This window comes from Puma concolor, chromosome B1, assembly GCF_028749965.1.
Source record: "Puma concolor isolate L17-30 chromosome B1, mPumCon1.1.hap2, whole genome shotgun sequence".
Classification (NCBI taxonomy): Eukaryota; Metazoa; Chordata; class Mammalia; order Carnivora; family Felidae; genus Puma; species Puma concolor.
In genome coordinates this window covers 114,445,015-114,471,481 of record NC_141670.1, presented here as the reverse complement: position 1 = coordinate 114,471,481, position 26,467 = coordinate 114,445,015, and the positions used below count along the sequence as shown (strand labels likewise).

At 40.3% G+C, this 26,467-nt stretch overlaps 1 protein-coding gene across 7 annotated transcripts in view; it reads left to right on the top strand.

Annotated features, from left to right (window-relative positions):
* EGF (epidermal growth factor) overlaps window positions 1–26,467 on the top strand; it is a 104,234-nt gene that overhangs the window by 74,354 nt on the left and 3,413 nt on the right. For 2 of the 7 annotated variants that reach the window (XM_086704406.1, XM_086704400.1), the window contains exons 16-22: window positions 1,360–1,479; window positions 6,367–6,483; window positions 7,128–7,253; window positions 11,548–11,670; window positions 13,026–13,170; window positions 18,892–19,056; window positions 23,329–23,440. In XM_086704406.1, coding sequence (XP_086560532.1) covers window positions 1,360–1,479; window positions 6,367–6,483; window positions 7,128–7,253; window positions 11,548–11,670; window positions 13,026–13,170; window positions 18,892–19,056; window positions 23,329–23,440 — 908 coding nt within the window. Of the gene's footprint in view, window positions 1–1,356; window positions 1,480–6,366; window positions 6,484–7,127; window positions 7,254–11,547; window positions 11,781–13,025; window positions 13,171–18,891; window positions 19,057–23,328; window positions 23,441–26,467 lie in introns of those variants that run through there. The other 5 variants (XM_086704401.1, XM_025921332.2, XM_086704403.1 and 2 more) reach the window with 4 other exon arrangements.

Sequence of the window (26,467 nt, the reverse complement as noted above, 5' to 3'; positions counted from 1 at the left end):
ATTCTACTTTTCACTTGAAAGCTGAAGTTTTATCATTGGCAATAAGTATTGCCGATTGCTTTTCTTGAAACAACATACTCACTTCATTTTTGGAAGGTGCTTGCCAGATCTCCAAGTGTTAATAACATACTTTGTCAGTCTCCCAAGTAAAAATTATGTCCAATGAAAAAGAGGCTAGTTTCAACTTGTAGCTACACACGTTCTTTTCCTCCAGACTATCATCGCTTCAGTGTGGACACAGAGTGTTTTATATATACTTTCCATTTCATTGTACAGAATATTAAAGAGCCAAGTATTCCATGGTTGAGATTTTAAAAAATTAATAATTCTTACTGTTTCATCATTTGTCTTTTTAAGTGAAACTGTGTGTGTGTGTGTTTGTGTGTGTGTGTGAATGTGTGCAGTGAAGACATGACTGTTAGTTGAGTTTGTGCCATTGCCTTAATTCATACTGAGGCACCAGTAATTTTGCCTAATTGGTTTGCCCCATTAGTATCAAAGTCAACACAGGGAAAAAAGGCAAACAATATAACATGTATTTGTGAAAGTAGTTTTGACGTTATGGACTCTGTGCAATGGGAACCCACTAGAGAACTAAGAGAACACACTAAGTGTTTTAGGGGATCAATTTCTCCCATGTACTGGGTTCCATGCCTATGTTAAATTATGACTTGTTTATACCCTTCCATGTTTCTTTTTAAAAATTTTTTTTAATGTTTAATTATTTTTGAGAGAGAGAGGGGGAGAGACAGAGGATGAGCCAGGAAGGGGCAGAGATAGAGGGACACACAGAATCCAACGCAGGCTCCAGGCTCTGAGCTGTCAGCACAGAGCTTGACGTGGGGCGCGAGCTCACAAACTGCAAGATCATGACCTGAGCCGAAGTCAGACGCTTAACTGACTGAGCCACCCAGGTGCCCCTTCATGTTTCTGAATACAGGTAAAATAAGGCTAAAGTAAGTATTGAAAGCAGCCTAAAGGAGAAAGAATATGTATGGAAGGCAGGATGGGGAGATCATCTTATTAATTTGTCCTTATAGCAGGCTGTGATTATGAGCTGTTTATGTCCATTAGGATTTTAGTATTTTATGCATTGTTTTTGCCAGTACCTAAATTGGTCTTGTCTTTTTGCCCACTGTCTCTCCCTACCCTCAACTGTCAAGTGCACTGAGTGAAGCTGGGAGGGTGTGGTACAGCAAGGTGAGGTTTTCTAAGTCACCAAGATACTGCTAGTTGAGTGCTCTTACTGTACAAGTAAGTTTGAAATTACAACCAACAAACATCTATAAATGTAAGTTAAAATCAAAACTTTCTTGAATCATAAAAGGTAAATTAACTGTATCTTTTGACCTTCAGTAGGTAGTGAAGCAGATCTAAGTAACCAAGTAACGCCACTGGATGTCTTATCCAGGAATAGAGGATCTGAAGATAACAGTACAGAATCCCAACATACGCTAGTGGCTGAGATCATGGTGTCAGGTATGAATGATGAGTTCTCCAACATAGCTTTGGTTCCAACAATTTCCATCCTTCTAATTAGAATCCTGAATTCATTCTCTAACTTTGGCTAAATGTACACAAAACTAGTGAAGCCAAACCTTGGACTCAAATTTTGGTCCTTCTTTTCTGAACCGTGTGCCTGAGGAAAATGGCTCCCTATTAGACAGGACATGAACTTTACTCATTGAGAATCTTTGAACTGAAACTTCTTTGAAGAAATCTAACTTGGAAACAAAGGTGAAAAATAAGACAAAACAGATATGAGTGTATCCCTATCCATACCTAGTATTTTTTATCTTTTGTCCATCTAGCTATACTTCGGTTAGTGTGAAAAAGTAGATTGTAACTGATAAGCAAACGTAAGTTGGTTGCTTCAGCTGCTCCAAAGTTTACAAACGGCAAATATTTGAATTGTTTTCTTCTGTACTGCACGTTTATCACCAAAATACGAAATAATTTGTTCAGTATGTAACAAGTTTAGGGAGCCTCATTCTTTTATATTCTGTATTCTATTTACTCATGAGGTCAATGGTGTTCAAACTGGGCTTAGCTCAGCCCTAGAACTTTTGCAAACCCCACCCCTTCTTCACTCTGCTCTCTGCCCTGTAATCAGTGCAGCTCTACTTTGAAATGTTTTATTTATTTATATTTCTGGCTAAGATTTTATTTTATTTTATTTTTTATTTATTAAAAACATTTTTTTAGTGTTTATTTATTTTTGAGACAGAGAGAGACAGAGCATGAACGGGGGAGGGTCAGAGAGAGAGGGAGACACAGAATCTGAAACAGGCTCCAGGCTCTGAGCTGTCAGCACAGAGCCCGATGCAGGGCTTGAACTCACGAACCGTGAGATCATGACCTGAGCTGAAGTCGGACGCTTAACTGACTGAGCCACCCGGGCGCCCCAAGAGTTTATTTTAATAAAATATCTGTGGTGAAAAATAAGTTTGAAAGCTCCACATCAAGATCTTAGATACACTTAAAGCGCTCATCCAACTTTGATGGCCTGCAGACTCCTTTGCCAGTGTACCAGAGCCTGGAGACCTCTTACCTCTCCCTATAAAACTTATCAGTGTGATTTTTTTTTTTTTTATAAAATGCAAACACAGAGGTGGATATTTTTGGTAATAATAACTTGTACAGAGGTTTAGAGTTTACCAGTTACTTTAACCTCTAATATGATTCTTATCACAACCCATCACTTAACAGATTTGAAAACTGAAGCTAAGATATATTAATGTAATGAGTTTACCAAAGAGTTTTGAAAATTAGGACCAAATAAATTCATGTCAAGAAAAAAAGTCAGGAAAACATGATCACATTAGGAATATTCCTCATTTAGTGACTATTTGCTACACACTGTGCTAAGCACTAGGGATACCATGATGAGCTGAAAATAGCCTTGACATCCAAGGTCACAGTCTGATGTGGAGGCAAACAAATGATAGAATAAAACAATATTAATAAATATTAGCAGTATCGAGAACCCTTTCAAAGTTGCTAGGGCTCCCTAAAGGTTCATGGAGCATATTTTGAAAGGCTAATGTTTGGGAGATTCCAAGACCAAGATGAATGACAGATAGTAAATTAGACACATGGATGGGATGGAGGGGAAGATGAGATGGCCAAAGATTGGAATACATATACTGTATAATAGGCTGTGTCTGGCTTCATACCTGAGACTGTACTGTACCTTGTGCAGAATGGATGGAATTGATTGCCTTTGTGAAAACTGCCTCCTCTTTCCATATCTAAACTGTGTTCTATTTTGTCTTAGTCTATAAAGTTTTAGTTCTACCTGTGTTAGGCTAAGGGTCATATTTATGTTTTGTAGTGAGATTTCATTTAAACAAAATATCTATGCCACAAAGAATTTGAAAATGGTATAAGAGATTTTAGGTTAGTATCAATATATTCTTATTCACCAAAGACACAGACACTGGTATATAGCAAGTAGATCTGCATAGAAGATGGCAAAGAAATTCAATCATAAAAAAGTTTCATGGTCAGGTTTACAAAAATAACGAGTTCTTCTAAATTCATGAATAAAATTTAAAATTCTTAACATGGCCTGTTGGGCCCTGGATGAACTAGTCCTTACACATCTCAACAGCCTCAATGTGTGCCTTTCTAGCCTCGTCTTTTTTTTTTAAATTTTTTAAATGTTTACTTATTTTTGAGAGAGAAACAGAACACAGCATGAATGGGGGGAGGGGCAAAGAGAGAGGGAGACACCAAATCTGAGGCAGGCTCCAGGCTCTGAGCTGTCAGCATAGAGCCCGACACTGGGCCCAAACTCATGGACTGTGAGGTCATAACCTGAGCCAAAGTCATACCTTACGGACAGAGCCACCCAGGCACCCCTGTCCTCAGCTTTCTATGGCCAGCTTCAGTTATACTGGCCTTGCCTATAACATACTGATGTTGTGTTCTCAGCCCACAGTATTCTTTCTATACCCTTTCAAGTCCTATGTATCCTTCAGATCTCTCAGAAAGCTTTTCCTACTCTCCTAACAAGGTAAGATGAGAGTTATTTCAGCTCTCTTAGAATGTGGTATTGTTTCTTGAGAGTGCTTATCGCACGTGTACTTCAATAATTAATTACACAAGAAAGCAGAACCCCTGTCTATATTCTCTATCACTGTATTTGTGGCTCTCTTTGGATCTGACATATAGTAGGAACTTTTAAATGAATTAATTTTATTAGTTTAATTAATAGTCCCAAGAGTCTTTTCTTTTTTAAAAATTATTTATTTATTTTGGAAGCGACAGAGACAGCATGAGCAGGAGAGAGGCAGAGAGTGAAGGAGAGAGAGAGAATCCCAAGCAGCCTCCGCACTGCCAGTGCAGAGCCCAGTGCAGGGCTCGAGCCCATGAAACTGTGAGATCATGACCTGAGCTGAAACCAAGCATCAGGCACTTAACCAACTGAGCCATGCACGTGCCCCATCAAGAGTCTTTTCTAATGTGATAAGGCTAATTCTGATTCAGACGGTCACAATACGCTTCTTCTTTGTTGTCCTTATTTACATATGTGTAGAATTTATTATTCTCAAGGCTTTAAAAAAAAATCACGTTTTTTCAAGTTTGGGACACCTGGTGGCTCAGTCCATTAAGCACCCGACTCTTCATTTTGGCTCAGGTCATGATCTCATGATTCAAGAGACCAAGCCCTGTGTCAGCCTCTGCACTGGCAGCATGGAGCCTGCTTGGGATTCTCTCTCTCCCTCTCCCTCTGCCCCTCCCCTTCTCGCTCTCTTTCTGTCTCAAAATAAATAAATAAACCTAAAAAAAAAAAAAGAAAAAGAAAAAGAACATGCTACTCTTGATCTTGGGGTCATGAGTTTGAGCCCTGCATTGGGTGTAGAGCTAACTTAAATAAATAAACTTAGACAAAAATCACTTTTTTTTTCCAAGTCCTTACAATAATCATGTGAAGTAGATTGGACAAAAAGTGTCACCTGTGTTTTGGATATTTTGGAGAAGAGGAATGTGAATGCCTAGGCATTCCTTCCAGAGGAAGTTTGTGGCAGAAAGAACTTTGGTTATGGCCCATCCCCCTGCAACGGCACATCCATTGCTTTTCATTATGCAAAAGCTGCCTTGGGGTTTGCAAGTTACCAAATAAATCCTGAGCCATATTCTAATTTAAGGCAATTCTGCAAGTGATTTAAAATGTCTTGGGTAATTGGATACTGCCCACTATACACTGAACAGCCTTGTGACTTGAGCGCTAGTCTTCCAAATGCATGCCAAATCAAATATAATTGATTTAGTCTGAACTTATCCATCTTGAAGAGTCATGAGTGACAGGAGAGGACCAAGCAAGAATGAAGGGCATGTGTTCCCACAAGAGAAACCTCACTCAAATAGCTAAGCAAATCAAATGCAATTACCCAATGTCTACATTCACATGGAACCTGAATCCTACTTAGATCATTTAACTTTCTTTTATTTATGGACAAATTTAGAGTGCTTCTTTTACCTCTTCGGTACTCAGATGAGCAAACTTACCAGTGAATAGAGAGATGATAGTTCATATCCTGCTGTGGTATGTCAGGCCCCCCAACTCCAAAAGAGAGGAGACATTTGGAGAATGATTATATACATGAGTAGTCAAAAGAAAAAAAAAAAAACACAAAAGTTGCTCATGTTTATGGCTCAACATGTAGCTCCATCCCCTGGGGCATTTGCATTTCAATGGAGTATGAAATGAAATGATCCATTTACAGCATTTAGTTTGCATGGTTCATGACTTTTGTAAAAGTGCCTTGAAGTTTGCAAGTCACTGCATAAATCTTGTGACATACATTTCTCTTATATATGAAACATAATCTTAGTAAATTGACAATAAATCTTTCTATTGTATCTTGTGTTATTATAATAAATTGTTATTTATTGTTTCTCTGCCATGTTGGTACACAGATCTACTTGCTGTATATTAGTCTGTGTCTCTTTGAGGGATAAGAATATATTGACCCCTATTGTATGTCATGATGGTTGGAAATTCTCAAATAAACAATACAACTTTTGAAACTTGAGTGCATTCACTCCTAGGAATGTTATGGTTCAGACTTGCAAATGGTTTTTAAAAAATGATAAACAAGTTCACACAGGGCTCTTTGAACACCAAATAGGTCTTTAAGACTAGAGACTTATTGAGAGCATGTAAATGGAAACATATGGCTGGTGGATCCTTTAATATAGATAAAGCTTATAGGTCAACAAATTGTTTCTATTTGGAGGTTAACTATCCCAGAACTCAGGAAAGGAAGTGCTGGAATGTTCTGTAGAACCCCAAATAGTCAAGTCCATTTCCCCCCCTGAGGTCTGCAAATAATCTGATGGGTTTCTCCCTGTTTGCAGATAATGACGACTGTGGTCCTATAAGATGTGGTACATGGGCTCAGTGTGTTTCAGAAGGAGAAAATGCCACATGTCAGTGTTTGAAAGGATTTACTGGTGATGGAAAACTATGTTCTGGTAAGAGCAAAGGCCAATACACATAATATCTGGAAAACAGTGAACTAGATAATACTGACTCAAAATCTCCAGAAGATTTATGTGATCAACAGGATTGAATAAGTTATTTGATATTAGCTAAAAAGATGATGGATAGTATATATAGAATATATGAAACACATGATATGTGGTTATATTTCAGTGAGTTTATATTAAAATTACATAATATATGCAGTTGACATTAAAGGAAAAAATATAATTAGCTTCAGAAACATGAATTTGAGTTCAAGTCAAATTTATGAAGTCAACAATTCCAATGAAAACACAACTTTCTCCCCTAAAAGCTGAGGTTTTGCTGGATAGGTTTCTATTTTATATTGATAGCCTTGAAATTTTAAGTTAGTGACTACTGTAAAAATCTCAGTTCTCATGGTCTGAAACTCTGGCACAATGTGATGTATATACACATACTTAGCTAATCAGACACCTGAGAAATCTGTAGAAATGGATTCAGAAGGCAACTTTACAACCAAGATGCAGAGTCTGCATTACATTTGCAAATAGCATCTGCAAGCGGCTGAAAGATTGTATTTGAGCTTATGTTTCTTTTTTCCTATGACTCTCATTTGTGTACATATTTCACTAGTTGGTCATGTTGCCCACAGATATAAATGAGTGTGGGACAAGCACCACCGTTTGCCCTCCCACCTCCTCCAAGTGCATCAACACTGAAGGCGGCTACGTTTGCCAGTGCTCAGAAGGCTACCGGGGAGATGGGATTCACTGTCTTGGTAAGAGAGCACGTGTGCCAAGGGAGGAGGGTGGAGGCAGGCCTCAGAGAATCATGAAACACGGTGGGTGTGGTGGGTCAGGAGAAGACAGGCTATAATTTAGGTGCCACACATGTTAGGACTGAAAGAGAAGTTGCGTGATGTTCAAACTGACATATCTCCGTTCTTGATGAATAGTCAGGTTTGTGCCCTTGTGCTATGACTGCAGTCGTCAGCTTCAAAACCCCGAAGAGGTGGTTTGCCGCTCTGCCTTTCTTTCTCTGGGATTTGAGTGACCCCCGTGCCTCACCCACACTCTATACCTCGAGCCATCCTCGGGGGAATTGTACAGCATTTTCACTGTCATTGAATTTGGCAGTTGAACTGTGGTGAACTGCAGAGCTGCTGTAGGTCTGTTGGAAGTGACTGCTATGTGCATGAAAGAAAGGAAAAATGGTTCTATGAAGGGGTTCATCAGATGGCTCTTGATAAGTTTCAAAGATGAGAGATTCAAGGGGCACCTGGGTGGCTCAGTCAGCTCAGTGTCGGACTTTGGCTTGAGGTTTGTGGGTTTGAGCCCCACCTTGGGCTCTGTGCTGATGGCTTTGTGCTGACAGCTCAGAGCCTGGAGCCTGCTTTGGATTCTGTGTCTCCCTCTCTCTCTGCCCCTCCCCTGCTCACACTCTGTCTCTGTCTCTGTCAAAAATAAATAAACATTAAAAAAAAAAGATGGGAGATTCAAGTCACTGACATTTGGATACAAGTAAAGCATGATTAAGACCTCTTTTCATAATTACCATCCTCTGCCAAGATCTGGGTGTGGCTTTGGGTTGGGAGTTCACTTAGTGGATGTCTGCCATCATTCCAGGTGTCAGTAGCATAGTAGTCCGCACAAGTGGGGACATGCCTGAAGCCATCACGGCCCAGTGAAGTGGTTATCTGAAGTTTAACAGGGCTTTAACATGTCTCTTTCAGTATTTTCTTTTCCTTCTGAAAACATACAAATCTTTTCACGGTGAGGGGCAGATGACCCGATAAGACACTAAAATGCTATTGCTTTCTCCCACATGTTGAGGTTGAAGATGAAGTCAGTCATAACTACCAGTTTTCTGGATCTGGTTGGTTTAAATCAGACCTTTATCAGATTAGTTTTGTGGAGCCCACAGTCATTTGTAAATGCTCTTTTAAGCACATATTTGGCTGTCAGTCAGGGAAATGTCACTGCTCTAATTAAGCAGGCTCATAGATAATTTAGACAAACAGGCTTTATATTTAATTTGCTTTGAAGAGAAAAGAAGGTATACTTTCTTGAATGTTTAAACTCATTGTAGTCTGGATTCTCACTGTGTCACTAACCTACCTCCTTCCAGTAGTGAGCACACAACAGGGCATCATGGCCCAGACTACCCGGATGGCATGGAATCCTCAGGCCACATGGAAGAATGGGCCTATTCTTGTTCTCTGTGTGTGTGTCATTCTCCCTCTCTGTCTCCCTCCCCCCTCCCTCTCCCCCTCTCTCTGACTCTCTCTCCCTCCCCCTTCTTTCCTTCCTTCCTCTCCGTATATATGTAGATATAGTGCTTTAAACCATGCCTGGCACATAAGTGCCATTGTTGTTATTCTTATTCTTAAGAGTAGTTGTATTTTTTGGCCAAGACTGTATCTTTGTTTTTGCTTCTTAGAAAAGCTTTCTCTGACTCTCAAGATAATAGTTCATAGAAATTATAAATCGTAAGTAAGCAAAAAAAAAAAAAAAAAAGACTCAATTTGAGCCATCAGGATAGCAGTTCAATGTGACATATATTCATTTAGCTCTTATTAGTGGAAAGACACAGCAGTAGGACCTGTGAGGAAGACCAGAATGCTGGAGGTAGAGCTTGTTTGCGAGAAGAGCAGGATCTAGAAGAAATAGAGCTAATAATAAATAGAGAAGAAGGGTGTGCATCATGGGAGAAGTAAAAACTACAGTGAAAATTCACAACTGGGAGAATATCTGTGTGAGGTATTAGGAAAGACTTCATGAAAGAAATATCACTATGGATGGACCTTGTGGCATGAGGAATTTTTATTTATTTATTTTAAGGGGGTGGGGAGAGGCAGAGGGAAAGAGAGGGGTGGGGGGAGAGAATCCCACGCAGGCTCTGCACTATCAGTGCAGAGCCTGACGTGGGGCTTGAACCCAGGAACTGTGGGATCATTACCTGATCTGAAATCAAGAGTCAGACGCTTAGCCAACTGAGCCACCCTGGCACCTCAAGAGTAAATTTTTATTAGAAATGTGAAGGAAGGGGGGGGGGAATTCCAGGAATAAACATATTACAGGTCTATTTGGGAGGTAGAGAACAGCCCAACTGATCCCTAAGTGTAGTGGGTGTGAGAGAAACAGACTGAGACTGGCAAAGCGATGTCTTAGTCTGCTCAGGCCTTCATAACAAAATACAGCATCGACTGGATGGCTTAAACAACAGAAATGTATTTCCTCACGGTTCCGGAACCTAGACATTCCAGGTCAATGTGCTGGCTGATTCAATTCCTGGTGGCAGGTCTTCTGGGCTTGCAGACCACAGCCTTCTTATTGCATACTCACATGCCTTCCTGCTGTCATTGGGGTGGGGGGGGGGTGGGGCATGTGGTGTCTCTTCCTTTGCTTTATTTAAATTAAAAAAAAATTGCTTTAATGTTTATTTTTGAGAGAGATAGAGAGAGGGAGAGACAGAGCATGAGCAGGGGACAGGCAGAGAGAGCCAGAGACACAGAATCTGAAGCTCCAGGCTCTGAGCTGTCAGCCCAGAGCCTGATGCGGGGCTTGAACTCAGGAGCTGTGAGATCATTCTCTCTCTTTTCTTATAAGAACTTCAATTCTGTTGGATTAGGGCCTCACTCTTATGACCTCATTTAACTTTAATTACTGCCTTAAAGTCCCCATCTCTAAACATAGTCCCATTGGGGGTTAGAACTTTAACATACGGATCTCGAGGGAGATTCAATACAGTTCATAACAAGTGGGTTGGGTTACATATGTAGGAGACTAGAAGCTGAGCATCAGTCATTGGGGTTTTACTTCTCTAGACCAGCACCATCAAACAGAAGTGTAATGTAAGTTACATATATGACTTTAATTTTGCTAATAGCCATGTTACAAAAAGTACGAAGAGACAGGTGAGATTAATTTTAGATTTTATTCAATCCAATATGTCAAAGGTATTAATATGTTAATATGTAATCAATATAAAAGTTATTGAGAGATTTCACATTTTTGCTTCATGTTGGTACTAAGTCTTCAAATCTGGGAAGTGTTTTACACTTACAGCATGTCATTGTAGACTGGCTGCCGTTTCAGATGCTCATACACACACACGGCAGTGGCGGCCACCTTGGGCAGCTAAGCTCTAGGCAGCAGGGAGCCACCGGCAGCATTTGAGGCAAGCGGTGTACTGATGGGCAATGTGCTTTAGGAAGAGTAATCTGGCACTGGTGTTTAGGAGTAGAGTGGGGGACAGATGGGATGCAGGGAACGGAGTAAGGCCGTTCTATTAGTAATGCAAAGTTGAAGAGAGGAAGGATCTAGATGTCAGGGGGGTGGTAACTGAGAAAGAAAATGATGGTAGTTGGGAAAGAAAGGGATGAGTTAGCTTATATTTCTGTAGGAAAAATGCAGAAGTGTTTTATTTGACATAACATGTATGTCAATGACTGGAGGTCTATTTGCAAAAGTTAAGAATGAATTTTTAGGATTTGATTTTCTAAATGTTTGCCTAGAGATAGTTTACCAATCTCCAGCCTCCCCACTGAGCTGCTGTTGGGATGTCTCCTTTCTCCCAAGCAGCAGGAAAACATCCAGCCATATTTCAGGAGTTTAGAACACCTGAATGGGCAGGCAGCTGAGGGACTCCATTCATCTTTGTGTCCAATATTCATGATATAATTTTTAAATTTTTTAAATGTTTATTTTTGAGAGAGAAAGAGAGAGAGAGAGTGTGAGCAGGGAAGGGGGACAGAAAGAGAGGGAGACGCAGAATCTGAAGCAGGCTCCAGGCTCTGAGCTGTCAGCACAGGGCCTGACGCAGGGCTCGACCCACGAACTGTGAGATCACGACCTGAGCCGAGGTCGGACGCTTAACCGGCTGAGCCACCCAGGTGCCCCAGGATACAATTTTTTAATCAAAATATGCAAAGCCTCCGAAAGCACGCAGCATGACAAAAGTTGAATATGTTCCCCTCCCAGAATGTTGGCTCTTCCAATAGTATAACCCTTTTTCCTCCTCTGCACCTCACTTTTCTCCTCCCTACTTCCTTTTTTTTTTTTTTCTGGCAGATATTGATGAGTGCCAGTTGGGCATACACACCTGTGGGGAAAATGCCACCTGTACAAATATGGAGGGAAACTACACCTGCATGTGTGCCGGCACCCTGTCTGAACCTGGACAGATATGTCCTGGTAGGTTGGTGGGTGGTCTAAATCCAAGGAAGGGGCTTAATTTTGGAAAATTCTGTACCCCAATGTATTTGCTCTAGAGATTCTGGAAAATCATTGGATTCAATCGGCTGGTGAGTTTACTTTCCTGATTCGGTTGATGCTAAGCTTGAGAATGTGAAATAGTCCAAATTTTCTTAATTTAATAGCATCTGGAATAAATTCTGTTTTTATCACTACAATTCACTAAAGGTGAGAATACAGATGGTTGTCTTTAACTGTGTGACTAATGTCTTAATTTGTAATGTTGATTTCTGGGACTGCTGGAAAAACTTCGCAGGTCAAAGCAGGCCAGGAAGGACATCTAGACCCTTAGCATTTTGAATCACTCTTAAAGATTTTAAAATATTACCTTAAAAATGAGTATTTCTTGATCTGAATTAGAACTTCATCTCTTTTTTTTTCCTTTTTAAATGTTAATGGTTGACTTCTGCTTCCTCAAGCATCTCTCCAACAGGCAGTATGTTCTCACCATCCTCACAAGGGAGCTGCCTTCACCCCAACCTTGGAACCCAGGATCAGGGACTCTTCCCCCACCACTGTCAGCAATTCACCTGTCTCAGCTCTGAAAACACCCCAAGAAGGGAAATTTCTGCACTTACCCAGATCTTTTTTTTTTAACACATTATTTTTCTCAAATAATTTGTTCTTCTTAAAACTATTGAAGGACTACTAATACTTATATAGTCGGTTACACATCCTAATGTTTTCCTTTTAATGAGCAGAGAATCGTTCAATAAAAGGAATTTTTACCACTTTGACATTCCCTCTCTTATGGTAACATTTCTTTTCTGTCAAAGTTGGTAGTCTTGTCTTTGAGGGCTCCCCTGAAAGTTGAATTATTTTTAGAAGAAAGCATTGTATGGGAGAAATTTTTGAGGCTTTCAGGGTATTGGGTGTAATAGATTGTATACTGGTGGGTGATTGATGAGCCATAAAAAGATCTGTTGTTGTTCAGTAAGACCCTCTTAAAGCTGTCTGTCATTTTACACAGTTAGTGTGTGTTTGTGGATGACAGATGCACTTTTATAATGAGACCAGTGACTTGGGATTCATGGAATTATTTAGAATTGACCAATCTCTTACTTGCTTCCGTTATGCTTTCTGTCAGATAATACTGAACCCAAAGAAAGAATGGCTGACTTCATGGTGAATGACATGAAGTCTGGTTGGGAAAGTGAAACTAGAGTCACTTGTGACGATTCTTGTCCCTAAAGGACACTGTATCACAGGTTGTTCACAGAGACTAATTCCTGATATTAAGACCTGAAAGATCTAATCACTTCAGAAAGTAAGGGTAATGTCTTTGATTCTTGTAGACTCTACTCCTCCTTCTGTTCTCATGGAGGATGGCCGCTATTCTGTGAGAAACAGTTACCAGGAATGCCCCCCATCCTATGACGGGTACTGCCTCTATAACGGTGTGTGTATGTATATTGAAGCAGTGGACAGATACGCATGCAAGTAAGTCGAGCTATCTTTGTGGTGGCACAGAGATATGATATTGTAATCTGTAACTTTTAGCTAATTGATAAGATTTGTGTCAAGGAGAGTTTTCTATAAGTAGGTTTTTGCTAGGTAGAAATATATAAATACACGTATATAAATTGTGTGTGTGTGCATGCTGCACCCTCCCTACACATCACCCCCCACTGCCAAGCTGCCAACAGTAAATATACATTTAAAGAATTGGTGATTTTCCCTTTTACTTAACTTGATGTTACTACTGGTACAGTCTGGGGCATAAACCTCTCGTTCCGGCTGAAAACTTGGGTTTGTGAAAGAATCCCTTAATACTTTTGATTTATTTTCTGCCACATATATGGAGAACACCCACAATGCGTTTCCGAATTTACAAAACTATTATATATTCACATTGAACTTCTTACCTTCAGTGTTCAAAACTAGCAAAGAAATTATTTTTCTTCATTTTTTTTTTTTAAGGTTTATTTTTGAGACAGAGAGAGACAGAGCATGAACAGGGGAGGGGCAGAGAGAGAGGGAGACACAGAATCTGAAACAGCCTCCAGGCTCTGAGCGGTCAGCACAGAGCCCGACGCGGGGCTCGAACTCACGGACCGTGAGATCATGACCTGAGCCGAAGTTGGATGCTTAACCGACCAAGCCACCCAGGCGCCCCTTTTTCTTCATTTTCTAATAGTTGGTGTTTACATTTTCTGTGGTTTAGTAACAAGTGTTGGAAGCAGCACCTGCTGCCCCTTGCTCTTTTTTTGTCCCCATGACAGGTTCACGGTGGACACGGTCAACTGAAAAGCAGGTCTGAGGGTGACCTGAAACCATAGGTCCCTCTACCAAACTTACTCAGAAAACATTTCCATTGGAGCTTTTGAGAAAACCACACTCACAGTATCTAGTTCCGCATCAAATTTTACTCTTAATGGATCTTATATTTTGAAGTCAATCAGGGGGAACTGATAGGTACTGAAAAATAAATAGGTCTCCTATGGCTAGACACCTGACTCATTGATGATTTTCTCTGTGCCTGAGGAAGACATGATAAAATATTCTGATCCTCATGAATACATGCTATAAGCTTAAAGGCTTTTATTATTTTATGAATAGTAATCAGCAGAAGCATAGTCTAAATTGTTAGAAGAACAAGTTATATCATGTGACAAAGTGAACGGTCTTGCATTATAAATTGTGTCAGCTAGACAAAAAATAATGAAAAATGTTCATGAATATAGTGAAAATGACTCAATTCTCATAGAATTCTACCTTCATATTCATATTTTTATGTTTATTTATTTTGAGAGAGAGAGAGCATGCAAGCAAGTGAGGGAGGATCAGAGAGAGAGAGAAAGAGAGAGAGAGAGAAAGGGAGAGGGAAAGAGAGCAGACTCCCAAGCAGGCTCCTCGTGTCGAGGCCGATACGGGCTCCAACCCATGAACTGTGAGATCATGATCTGAGCCAAGATCAAGAGTCAGAAGCTTAACCAACTGAGCCACCCAGGTGCCTTTTCATATTCATATTTGCATGTTGTAATTTTCTAAAATAAATCCAATGTTCACAGTAGTTATCCTTGATTTTTGTTAATAAGAATCATTTTTTTTTACTTGTTCATAATTTCTTGTTATCCAAAATAATGAAATTACGGAGATAAATTTATTAGGTCACGGTTTGTTTTTCTCTATGATACTTTACTTTTAGATTATAAAAGACATTACAATAATGTGAAAGGTATTTCACAATTACGTATTGCATTTAGTACATTATTTTCATTTGACCCAATAGCATCAATTCATTAAATGATTAATCAACTCTTTCGTATGCTGCTTTTCTTTCTGTCATTAAATCCTGATGAAAGTATCTTATTCCCTGATAGTGTTTTAAACACGGGTTGCTACAAAATGACAATTAAACTAGAGATAACACTCACATTTGAGGACCTTTAATCAAAAGCAATATTTAAAATATCACCAGAGTTCCCATTAATCTAGATCACAACTTTGTTTTTGAATTCTACATTTGATAAAAGTGTGGTTTAATCAAACATTGAACCCTTTCCTCCTTTTGCCCTGCTGATCTCACCTTGTATTTTTAAAAATTCTACAATAACACATCTCTAGAAGTGTGCACCAGTCTAACTTTTATTAGAAACACTGCATGGGCATCATTCTGCAGAATGTTCTTAACACTGTGAGCAGGTTTAGAAAGGGCTGTTCTACTGTCCTTGCTCGCAGGTGATGGAAACTCCCCTCAATACAGAGATCCCTGAGTTCCCTGGGGGGTGCAGAGGATGTGAGAACTGATGTCTCCACACCCCATGTCTTCCTCAAAGATTCCCTGGTGTGGAGAGTCTCAGAAGACCAAGCCTCCTGAGCTAAGTGGAGGTCCTCGTTTACTCTGTATTGGCTTTGAACCACCCCACATCCTTCTGGCCAGGTCTTCTCAAGATCAAGATCCCCCAACTCCAGTGCTGTGAAATGTTTCATGAAAAAAAGTTGTGTGGTCAAATCAGTTTGAGAAATGCTACACACTCTAGCCCTCAGTTCTTGATCATAGTACACCACAATGTGAAAAAGTCTTGTGAACCTTTTTTCAGTCCAGAATTTCTTAAAATTATTTAAACAAATGAACTCGGGTTTGAGTAATTTATTTGAATAAATAAACCCAGGAATCTTTTGCTTGGTTTAACAGGACTAGTTAATAACCCAAAGAACTAGTAGTGGGTGGCCCATCCATGTGAAATGCTAACTGACTGCTCTGGGCCTCATACAGCCCAGAAAGGCGTCGATATTACAGCTTGCCTTGGCTCCCCAGCACTCTTGCCCATGTGATTGGCATATTCCTTGAGGCCCTAAAATCTCTGAGGTTGATATCCAACAGTTTAAAAGAGGCTGTTAGGCATTGGTAGTAAATGACTATAACCAAAGATAGCTAGAGTTAAAACAGTATCCAGGAAACCATGGAGTAATTTGATGGTCCTTTATACTTACTACACTCAGATCCTATCCTCTCTTTCATGGTCCATTCTAGAAGAATAGCTTCTCTCTCTCTCTCTCTTTTTTTAAATTTTTTTATTTTTTTAAGGTTTATTCATTTTTCAGAAAAAGAGCATGGGGAGGGGGGAGGGGCAGAGAGAGAGGGAGACACAGAATCTGAAGCAGGCTCCAGGCTCTGAGCTGTCAACACAGAGCACAACACAGGCCTTGAACTCACAAAGTGTGAGATCATGACGTGAGCCAAAGTCAGATGCGTAACCAACTGAGCCACCCAGGTGCCTCTAGAAGACTAGCTTTTCAGAGGTGCAGACAGCTCAAAAAACCTTTTTGGGAGTAGCCCAATGCAGCAGAACACTGGCTCTGACATCAGAAAACCATTTAGATCAAACTTGCCATTCACTGGCTAAAATCAAAAAGACAAAAAGTAACAAATATTGGCAAGGATGTGGAGAAAAAGAAGCTCTCATACACTGTTGGTGGAAATATAAGTTGGTACAGCCACTGTGGAAAACTGTATGGAATTTCCCCCCAAAATCAAAAATAGAAATACCATATGATCCAATAATTCCACTATTGGGTATTTACCCAAAGAAAATGAAAGCACTAATTCAAAAAATATATATGCACCTTTACGCCTATTGCAAGAATTATTTATTATAGCCTAGGTATAGATGCAAACTAAGTGTCCAGTAATAGATGAATGGATAAGAAAGATGTGGTGTGTGTGTGTATGTGTGTGTCTGTGTGTGTGTGCTCACGTGATGGAATATGACACAGACACAAAAAGGATGAGATGTGCCATTTGAGAAAACATGGATGGACCTAGAGTATGTTCTACTAAGTGAAGTAAGTCAGACTGAGAAAGACAAAAACCATATAATTTCACTTCTATGTGGAATCTAAAAAAAATGAGTAAACAAACAAAAAGCAGAATCGGACCTATAAATACAGAGAACAAACTGATGGCTGCAAGAAGGGAGGGAGATGGAGGGGTTGGGCAAAATGGGTGAAGGGAAATGGGGGGACACAGGCTCCCAGTTATGGAATAAATAAGTCACAGGAATAAAAGGCACAGCATAAGGAATATAGTCACTGATGTTGTAATAGTGATATATGGTGACAGATTGTAGCTACACTTGTGAGCACAACAAACATATAAACTTGTCAAATCACCATGTTGTACACCTGAAACTAATGTCACATTGTGTGTCAGCTCTACTAAACAAACAAACAAACAAACAAACAAACAAAATCCCTGCCATTCATTAGCTGTACGACCTGGTACAAGTTACTTACCGCCTTTGAGTCTCATTTTTCTCATCTATAAAATGGGAATTTGCTATCGAAAGTAAAATGAGTAAAAGTGCCTAGCACAGTGTCAGACACATGGGTACTTAACAAATGCGAGTTCCTTTCCCTCCCTCTCTGAAAGTGACTTTCCAGTGCTCTTGTGACCAACTCGAGGTAGAGCTTGGCCTAGGGTCTAGATCTTCTGGAGCTCCATCCAATGCTTTTTCCATACTGTCTCTTCCCATCACAAGGACCAGTACCAATTCCCTGTGTATTCATTCCTTCATATGATACGGACAATATGGACATAATAGATAGTTGATCCAGGGCCAAGGGGGGAAGAAATTCCTAACAAGTGGGTATCTCAAAATGTTTAATAGGATATTTTTTAAAGTTTATGCCGTTGCAAAGAGTAATAGAATATAGTTGTTGTACCCAAGATCCCATAATTTCTGGAAGTATACATTCCCAGTAGATGGCAGCATTGTTTCATTTAGTTTTGTCTAAAAGGTTGACAAGCATATTGGTGGCTGGTAATGCTAGTTACAGTTTCACTAATGAAATACTGCCCCTGCATGCCCCCTTTCCTCCGTTTAGTTTTTTTCTCCCTTGAAGAAAATAGACAAAAGTTCACATGTTGTCACTAAGACCTTTTCTCTTGAGTCAGTAGTGATTTTTTTTAAAAAGAAAGCAGGGCGCCTGGGTGGCTCAGGCAGTTAAGCATCTGACTTCAGCTCAGGTCATCATGATCTCGGACTCTGAGTTTGAGCCCCATGTTGGGCTCTGTGCTGACAGCTCAGAGCCTGGAGCCTGCTTCGGATTCTGTGTCTCCCTTTCTCTCTCTGCCCCTCCCCTGCTCACGCTCTGTCTCTCTGTCTCTCTCAAAAATAAATAAACATTAAAAAAATTGTAAAAAGAAAAAAAAAGAAATGTTTCCTCAGCTGACTAGGCTGTACTTCCTGTTCAGAGGCTACACATTCTTTTATAAGCCTGGTCTCAAGTGAGGGGCTCTGCCTTCAAATTCTTCCTTCCTTTGACCTCCAGTCACTGCAATCTAGCCAAACATTTGTTTAAAAACTCTCTTGGCTCTTAGGGCAGAGTTGCTTTGTGTTGGTCTTAAAGGTAGCTCCTCAGGATTTTAACCTAACAGAAGCTGATCTTTAATCAATGTTCTGCAATGCCTTATAGAGGCGGTATGCAAATAATCCCCCATCCATCCCAGGGCAAACAGACTAAAGGGGGAAGTCCATGCCGCATTAACGTGTAAATCAGAGTGCTTTCAACTGACCCCTGATGGATTTTCCATATGCTTCTAAAGAGCTGAGCCTGGAAATGCAGAGGTTGAAAGACAGCTGGATATCGAATCTGAAAACTCTAAGTGTTCTTGGCCAGGGCTTACTGCTGACCTCTGTTTGTGTGTTGTTTCAGCTGTGTTTTTGGCTATGTTGGGGAGCGATGTCAGCACCGGGACTTGAAATGGGAACTGCGCCACGCTGGCCAAGGGAGACAGCGGCAAGTCACTGTGGTGGCCGTCTGCGTGGTGGCGCTCGTCTTGCTGCTGCTGCTGGGGCTGTGGGGGGCGCACTGCTACAGGTGACCTTTTCTATCCATTGGCACTTCCTTTTTTTTAGTGTTTGTTTATTTATTAGACAGAGAGAGAGCGCGTGAGCGCGCGTGTGCATGCGGGGGAGGGGCAGAGAGAGAGGGGCAGAGGGAGAGGGAGAGGGAAGGAGTCCCCAGCAGGCTCTGCGCTGTCAGCACAGAGCCGCATGCAGGGCTTGATCCCATGAACCCGTGACCGGTGCCCAAACCTGAGCTTAACTGACTGAGCCCCCGGGCCCCTCCATTACAACCTCTTTCTTGCTCCTCCCAGGAGAATGCCTGCCTCCCTGAGATGAACTTTTGTTACAGACTTGCTACATTTATTTAAAAGGTGTCGTTAACAATAAAAGACAACAAGAAATGTCTCAGGATTTCACTGCTCTGAAACATCAGTGGTTTTACTTTTCCTTGTTCCACTCCAGTCTTTGTCAATGTATCTGTGTTGTTTATGGGGTTGTTAACTGAGCATAATGCATTTTTACATTCCACTTTTTTCTCTTAGCATCACATGCTTCCCCCCATAGGCTACGTAATTAATTTCTCATGGCTGTCTTCCACTGAGTCAATTTTCTGCAAATTATTACTTCTGTTCAAGGGAATCAGTATTTTCCCTCACCCAGAAGTTCCTTCAGTTTTGTTTTTTGAGTAATTTCAAGGTGAAACTTAAAAACTGTGGAACAAAAATATTTATACATTTAATTAAAAAAATAATGCTACATTAAGGTGAAGGAATAGGTATCACATTGTTTGCTTATTTTCCGTCAAAAGTTTTTTTAAAAAAATGTTTATTTATTTTTTGAGAGAGAGAGAGAGAGAGAGAGAGAGACAGAGTGTGAGCAGGGGAGGGTCAGAGCGAGAGAGACATAGAATCTGAAGCAGGTTCCAGCTCTGAGCTGTCAGCACAGAGCCTGACGTGGTGCTGGAACCCACAAACAGCGAAATCATGAACTGAGCTGAAATCAGATGCTCCACTGACTGAGCCACCCAGGTGCCCCCATTATTTTCCATTTTCTAAAAAAATGACATCATCCTCCACCATCATCAATGTTGAAAAGCATTTTATGTGCTATTGTAGTTTCTGCTGTACAAAACTATTGAGTCAAAACGCGTTTGGGGTAAAGAGGACTTTTTATCTAATTCAGTTTCATCATGATATGGCTAAAGAGCCTAAGTCTCATTTAACAGTCCCAGTTCTCTGGGAATGTGGGAAATACCTATCCCACCATCTGCAGATAAAAATCGAATCACGTTTACCAGCGCTACACAACCATTCAGGAGGCTAGTGTTACGCATTGTGGAGAATTTCAGAATGTCATCCAAGATGTGCTTGTCTGAGATCCTGCTATATCTTAGTGTTGTGGCTAATAGCGTGGGCTCTAAGAGTCAGACTACACAGGTATAAGTCTCTGTCATGCTTAAGTAACATCAGGCATGTTATCTAAAACCTTTGTATTCATTAATTTCCTTTGCTATAAAATGGAAGCAAAGAACAGTACTTATCTCAAGAGTTATTGCAAAATTAATTGAATTAAAATAACTAAAGAGTTTAGTGTAGAACTGGCATATAGGACTTAATAAACACTATATGTTATTAAGATGATGATTTTTTTTTTAATTTTTTTTTCAACGTTTATTTATTTTTGGGACAGAGAGAGACAGAGCATGAACGGGGGAGGGGCAGAGAGAGAGGGAGACACAGAATCGGAAACAGGCTCCAGGCTCTGAGCCATCAGCCCAGAGCCTGACGCGGGGCTCGAACTCACGGACCGCGAGATCGTGACCTGGCTGAAGCCGGACACTTAACCGACTGCGCCACCCAGGCGCCCCTAAGATGATGATTTTTTTAGAACTGTAATCTTCCCCTAAAGACTAACATGTTCTAAACCCTTTTATTTACATCTTGAGAGACAAGATTCTCAAGCACAAACTTGAAATTTGTAATTCAGAGTGCCAACAATAACCATTTCACTTTTTAGCCCGGTACTGGATTTGTGGAAAGAATATCGAATAATCAAGATTTATTCCATTGGACAGAATGCCGAAAGAAAAGTAGATGCTTGGCAAATAGTGAGGAAAAAATGGAAACAAGAAACTCAAGTTCATGTGTGCTATAATTATTAAGTATTTTTTCTTATTCTATGGGCTATGACATAGTAAATAAGTTTTATGTTCTGTTGATGTTCTTCAGAGCTCTGGGTTGAAAGCTAGTGTCAGATTGCTGGCTTTTTGGACTTAGAACTCAAAGACCAGCTCAGCTGGTCTGTGTAGACTTTATATACAAATAAGAACATTTTTGGCTTCTGACCCCCATTTACCTAAGTCAAAAGTGATAAGAACTATTTCTTCACAAAAAAAAAAAAAAAAAAAAAAAAAAACCTCATCAGAACGCCTTCTTTTACTTTTTACTGGAATGCATCCAGAGCTGCAAAGTTCTTTCTGAGCAAATCTATGGTTACTTACTTAATAGTTCTGGTCAGTGGAACTGATAACCCAAATTTTCAGCTATGTGTTTGACTGCATTTGTACTCTGCTGTATTGATTCTGAGAAGATCAAATTAAAACTGCTTGTCTAAATATTGTCATGTCACTAAAGTATACCAGTAAGTACAGATCTTAGGCATGTTGAATGATTTTCTTTGATTTTTTTTTATATTGTTTATTTTTTGAGAGAGAGACAGAGTGTAAGCAGGGGAAGGGACAGAGAGTGAGGGAGACACAGAATAATCCGAAGCAGGCTCCAGGGTCTGAGATGTAAGCACCCAGCCCAAGATGGGGCTTGAACTCACAAACTGTGAGATCATGACCTGAGCCTAAGTTGGATGCTTAACCGACTGAGCCACCTGGTGCCCCTGAATGATTTTCTTTGAAGAGTTATAATCAGTTATTTCCTCCTTTTGTATTACCCCTTGCATGTCTTGTCTAGATTGAGCACTTAACACTCTTTGGTATATCTCTCAAAAGTTTGTTTGTGGAACTAAGTAATTTTTTAAATGTTGTAATATTACTTCATAAAGCTTGATTTCTTGGAAGGACCCCCTTGTAAGAAAATCAACAGGAAGACTTCTGTCACAAACTATAACTTTGTTACTTTGCAACTTGGAACTGTTTCTATTATCCACTTGCTTCAATATTTTCCTTGATGCCTTTGATTAAAAACAGTAACAGCCCGTACCACCACCCAATACCATCTGTCACACTGAACTCACAGTTTCTAGAATGGTTTTCATAGGAGTGCCTACCTTCCTTACTACTCTTGATCAGATGTCCAGGCAGGCCTATTTGATAGGTGGTCACACTCCTAGAGGTACTTAGCTGCCACCTGCCCAAGACAGCAGCACTGTTTCGGAATCTTGAGCTGGCTAGCGATCTTTGCCATAACATTTCCTTCATTGCCTTGCGTTAAATGGCTGTTCAATACATTATGTACCCATCTCTCTGCCTCTAGAGGCTACTGCTTTGGAGACAGGGATCGCAGCTTAATATTAGATCTCCCTCCCTTAACTTCCCTTCCCCTCAGTGCATGACACCATGCCTTCTATAGAGTTTGTGCTTCGTGTTTGTCAAACAAATAAGTGTTTATAAAGCTAGATTTGGAGGCGAGAGACCTATTCTGTTTCCTAGCTTGGCAAGTATGGGATAGTATCCTCTTGGGTTCTCCACTGTGTGTCCTTGCATCTGATGCTTTTGAGCAGCAGAGGGCGCCAGGCCAATGGAAGAGGCCTAGGTTTTGTGTCATTGTGACCCAACTCCTAAGTTGCCTTTGGTAGCTGTGTGCCTTGCGTGAGTCACTGCTATCTTCTAGTCCCACTGGCTTCACTTATAAAATGGAGCTAACATAGTCTGTGTCATAGTTGCCATGATATTATTTCCATAGACACTCCCTGCCGCCCAAATTGTAAGTCCATTAAGGTAGAGACTTTGCTGTTGTTTCTCCACTTCTTTATCCCCAGTACTAGGGTAGTACCTGGGATATAGTTAGTAGTCAGTATATGCACATGAGTGAATGAATGCATGGCTCCCTGCCCCCTGGCCCACAACATCTCAGAGAACCTTGGAAAAAATGAAATATCATCTGGAAAGTTCCAGAGAAAAGAATACCTTAAAAACCCCAAGTTATGCTCCTAGCTTTCTTAATATTTCTTCTGTCTCATACATTGTAAGTACCTATGTTTCAGTAGCAAAAGCGGTTGTCCCTGACCATCACTAAAAGGGCTCTGGTTGTGTTTTGTTTTGAAATTGTCTCACACTTTGGCTTCATTGCAGAACTAAGAAGCTACCATCAAAAAATTTGAAGAATCCTTATGAAGAGTCGAGCAGAGAAGTTAGTAGGCCTACAGACAGCGAGGTCGGGATGGCCTCTTGTCCCCAACCTTGGGTAATGTGACCGAAGGACATGAAGCAAGAAATTGGCTTCATATGGATCCTAGTTCATTTTTTTCTCATTATTTTTTTCTGTCATGTACCTTCTTTCTATAACTTACACTTTTATGGATGATGTTAAAAGTCTTTCCCAATTTTTAGGTAATCTCTTTCAAATGGATGTCTTAAAAACCCAAGATTATGCTCTCATTTTCTTTCTTTTTTTTTTTTTAATCTTCTTTCTTCTTCTGGTTTCTCACTGTAGATGTTTATTTATTTATGTATTTATTTATTTATTGAAATACAGCTGATGCTCTAATTTTCTTAATATTTCTTTTCTTCACATACATTTTTAAATCTGTAAAATTCAGCAGCAAAATTGTTGCCAGACTTAGCAAATAAAAATATAGGATACCTAGTTAAATTCATACTTAACACTGAATGTTAAATTTAAATTCAAATTTAACTTGGTGTCCTATATTTTATCTGGCAAATCTACACATTTTCTTTTCTTTCTTTCTTTTTTTTTTAATCTACACATTTTCCTAAAAGCATAATGATTGGGAAGTTCAAAATGCTTCATAAATCACCCACTTCAGCAGTTGATCTTGGAACAGTACACGGCAAGTTTGGGATAGGCTCAGCTCTCTTAAAACTGTTGGAATTTCCATTTCCAGACACCTGTCAGAGTAACTTGACTAGTTTAGTGTACTGCTGGCAATATTTGTTGTATACATTGCAGATAAGGCTGGAATATGTGGCAGATCCATGGGGGTGGGATTGAAACCTGTGGGCGAATAGGGAAAAGATTATTAGGAAGATGTTACGGAAGGGTGGAGGTTGCCTCCATTCCCACACCATTTCCCCAGTCCCCCACCTTCACTTCACTGTGCTTTCCCAGAGAATAGCTTTCTCATGGCCACAATTTTACCTAACAGGTGATCATTGTCCCTGCTTCTTATAGGCATTCAGTGTATACTTATTTTCTGGCTTAAACTTGAGTACACAAACAAAGTAAGCAATGTGAAGTCTAGCTTTACCCTCCTAGTAATTGGCTGTCTAGTGTTCAGCAAGTCATTTAACTCCTGTTTCCTCTTCAGGACACGGAGGCGTTTGGATTCAGTGGCCTCTGAGACCACTTCTGTATCTCCAGATTTTTTTTTTTTTTATTTAAAAAAAATTTTTTTTTCAACGTTTATTTATTTTTGGGACAGAGAGAGACAGAGCATGAACGGGCAAGGGGCAGAGAGAGAGGGAGACACAGAATCGGAAACAGGCTCCAGGCTCTGAGCCATCAGCCCAGAGCCCGACGCGGGGCTCGAACTCACGGACCGCGAGATCGTGACCTGGCTGAAGTCGGACGCTTAACCGACTGCGCCACCCAGGCGCCCCTGTATCTCCAGATTTAATAAGTGTGTGCTTCTGGGTGGACTTACCTATAGAATGTCCTCAGTTCTTTGAGACCTCATGACTATGCAGACTTCTAAATGACCATTATTGCTTCTGTTGGTCTAGATGGTATTTCATTCAGGTTTTGGGTAGCAAGTTTAATTCATGTTGTTGAAATCATGGAAGAGTGAGAGAAACAATCTCTATCTAGTTTTTAAAAAATCAAAAACACTTGCCACTGTTAGGAGCAACTTGTTGGTTAAGAGCTATACTAGGAGGTCTCAGGCTGCTGAGCTCTGTCCCCCTAGCCGTCCTGTCTGCCGTAATTGTCATCAACACCAACTGCTGCTGTAGATATTAGTGGGAGTGAGAGAGAGCTGAGCATCTGAACTAGCAGGAGAAGCAGCAGAACCGAATCTGGTTCTATCAGCTGCCTTCCCCAGCTCAGCCCAGAATTCTAGGGCTTATGTTCTTCTGGAAGAAACACATGTGGCTGGAAAATTTGCAGTGCAGAGGACTGGATTTTGACTTCAGTCAGAAATAATGAGTATGCGCCCTTAAACAGTGGGTCATGTAGTGCTTTTGCAATATATTGCTACAGAGAGACCATTAATGAAGAGAAAGCAGTGAAAGATAATTAGCACTGTGGAAAATAAGAAAATGAAAACACATGTTCATGGGATTCACCAACATTTCTCTCCCTAGTCATTATTCGTCCTATACTTTTCTCAAAGGGAAATATTAGCAGGGAGGTTTTTTTGTTCCCTTTTCCTCATTGTATTTCTGAGTCTGGGCTCGTTTCTGTAGAAAGCCCATTTCTGAGCCAGCAGAGCATGATCAGCTAAAATCTTGGGGTAGTCCCTCCGCTGGGTTACTCACTGGTGAGGAAGGACTTGCAAATTACATCCTTTGTCCTCCGCATGAGATAACTTATTTTCTTTAATTTTATCATCGATCTTTATGTGTGTGTGTGTGTGTGTGTGTGTGTGACCAATTCTTTTTTTTTAATGTTTATTTATTTTTGAGAGAGAGAGAGCGAGCATGAGCAGGAGAGGGACAGAAAGCAAGAAGGAGAGACACAGAATCTGAAGCAGGCTCCAGGCCCTGAGCTGTCAGCACAGAGCTTGACGTGGGGCTCAAACTCACAAGCTGTGAGATCATGACCTCAGTCGAAGTCGGATGCTCAACCGGCTGAGCCACACAAACACCCCTTGATCTATTTTTTTATTGATCTATTTTAATAGCTAATCTATCTAGTGTGAATGTGAGCCAGTGAACTCTGGTTAGCCTGCATTGCAAGTGCCCAGTCAATTGTGGATAATACCATAAGGACAAAATAATCAATTTTTTGACCAAAGAGAAATGCTGGATTTTTCTGGGCCTGCCTTTTAGAATTCTTGTTCCCAAGCTCTTCAACTATGAAAAAGCATTTGGTGGATCCCTGAAATATAGTAGTTCTACTATTAGTTATTATTACCCATTAATGACCCCAAATTCCTTAGAACTTGGTAGCAGGTTTAAATGAATTTTATAAAGTAAACACATACACATATTTGAACAGTTGGATCACATACACATATGAGATCTTATTTGGCTCTTGGGCAATGGTTAGAACACTTATGGATTCTTGGATTGCTTAAAGTAAAACAGTGGT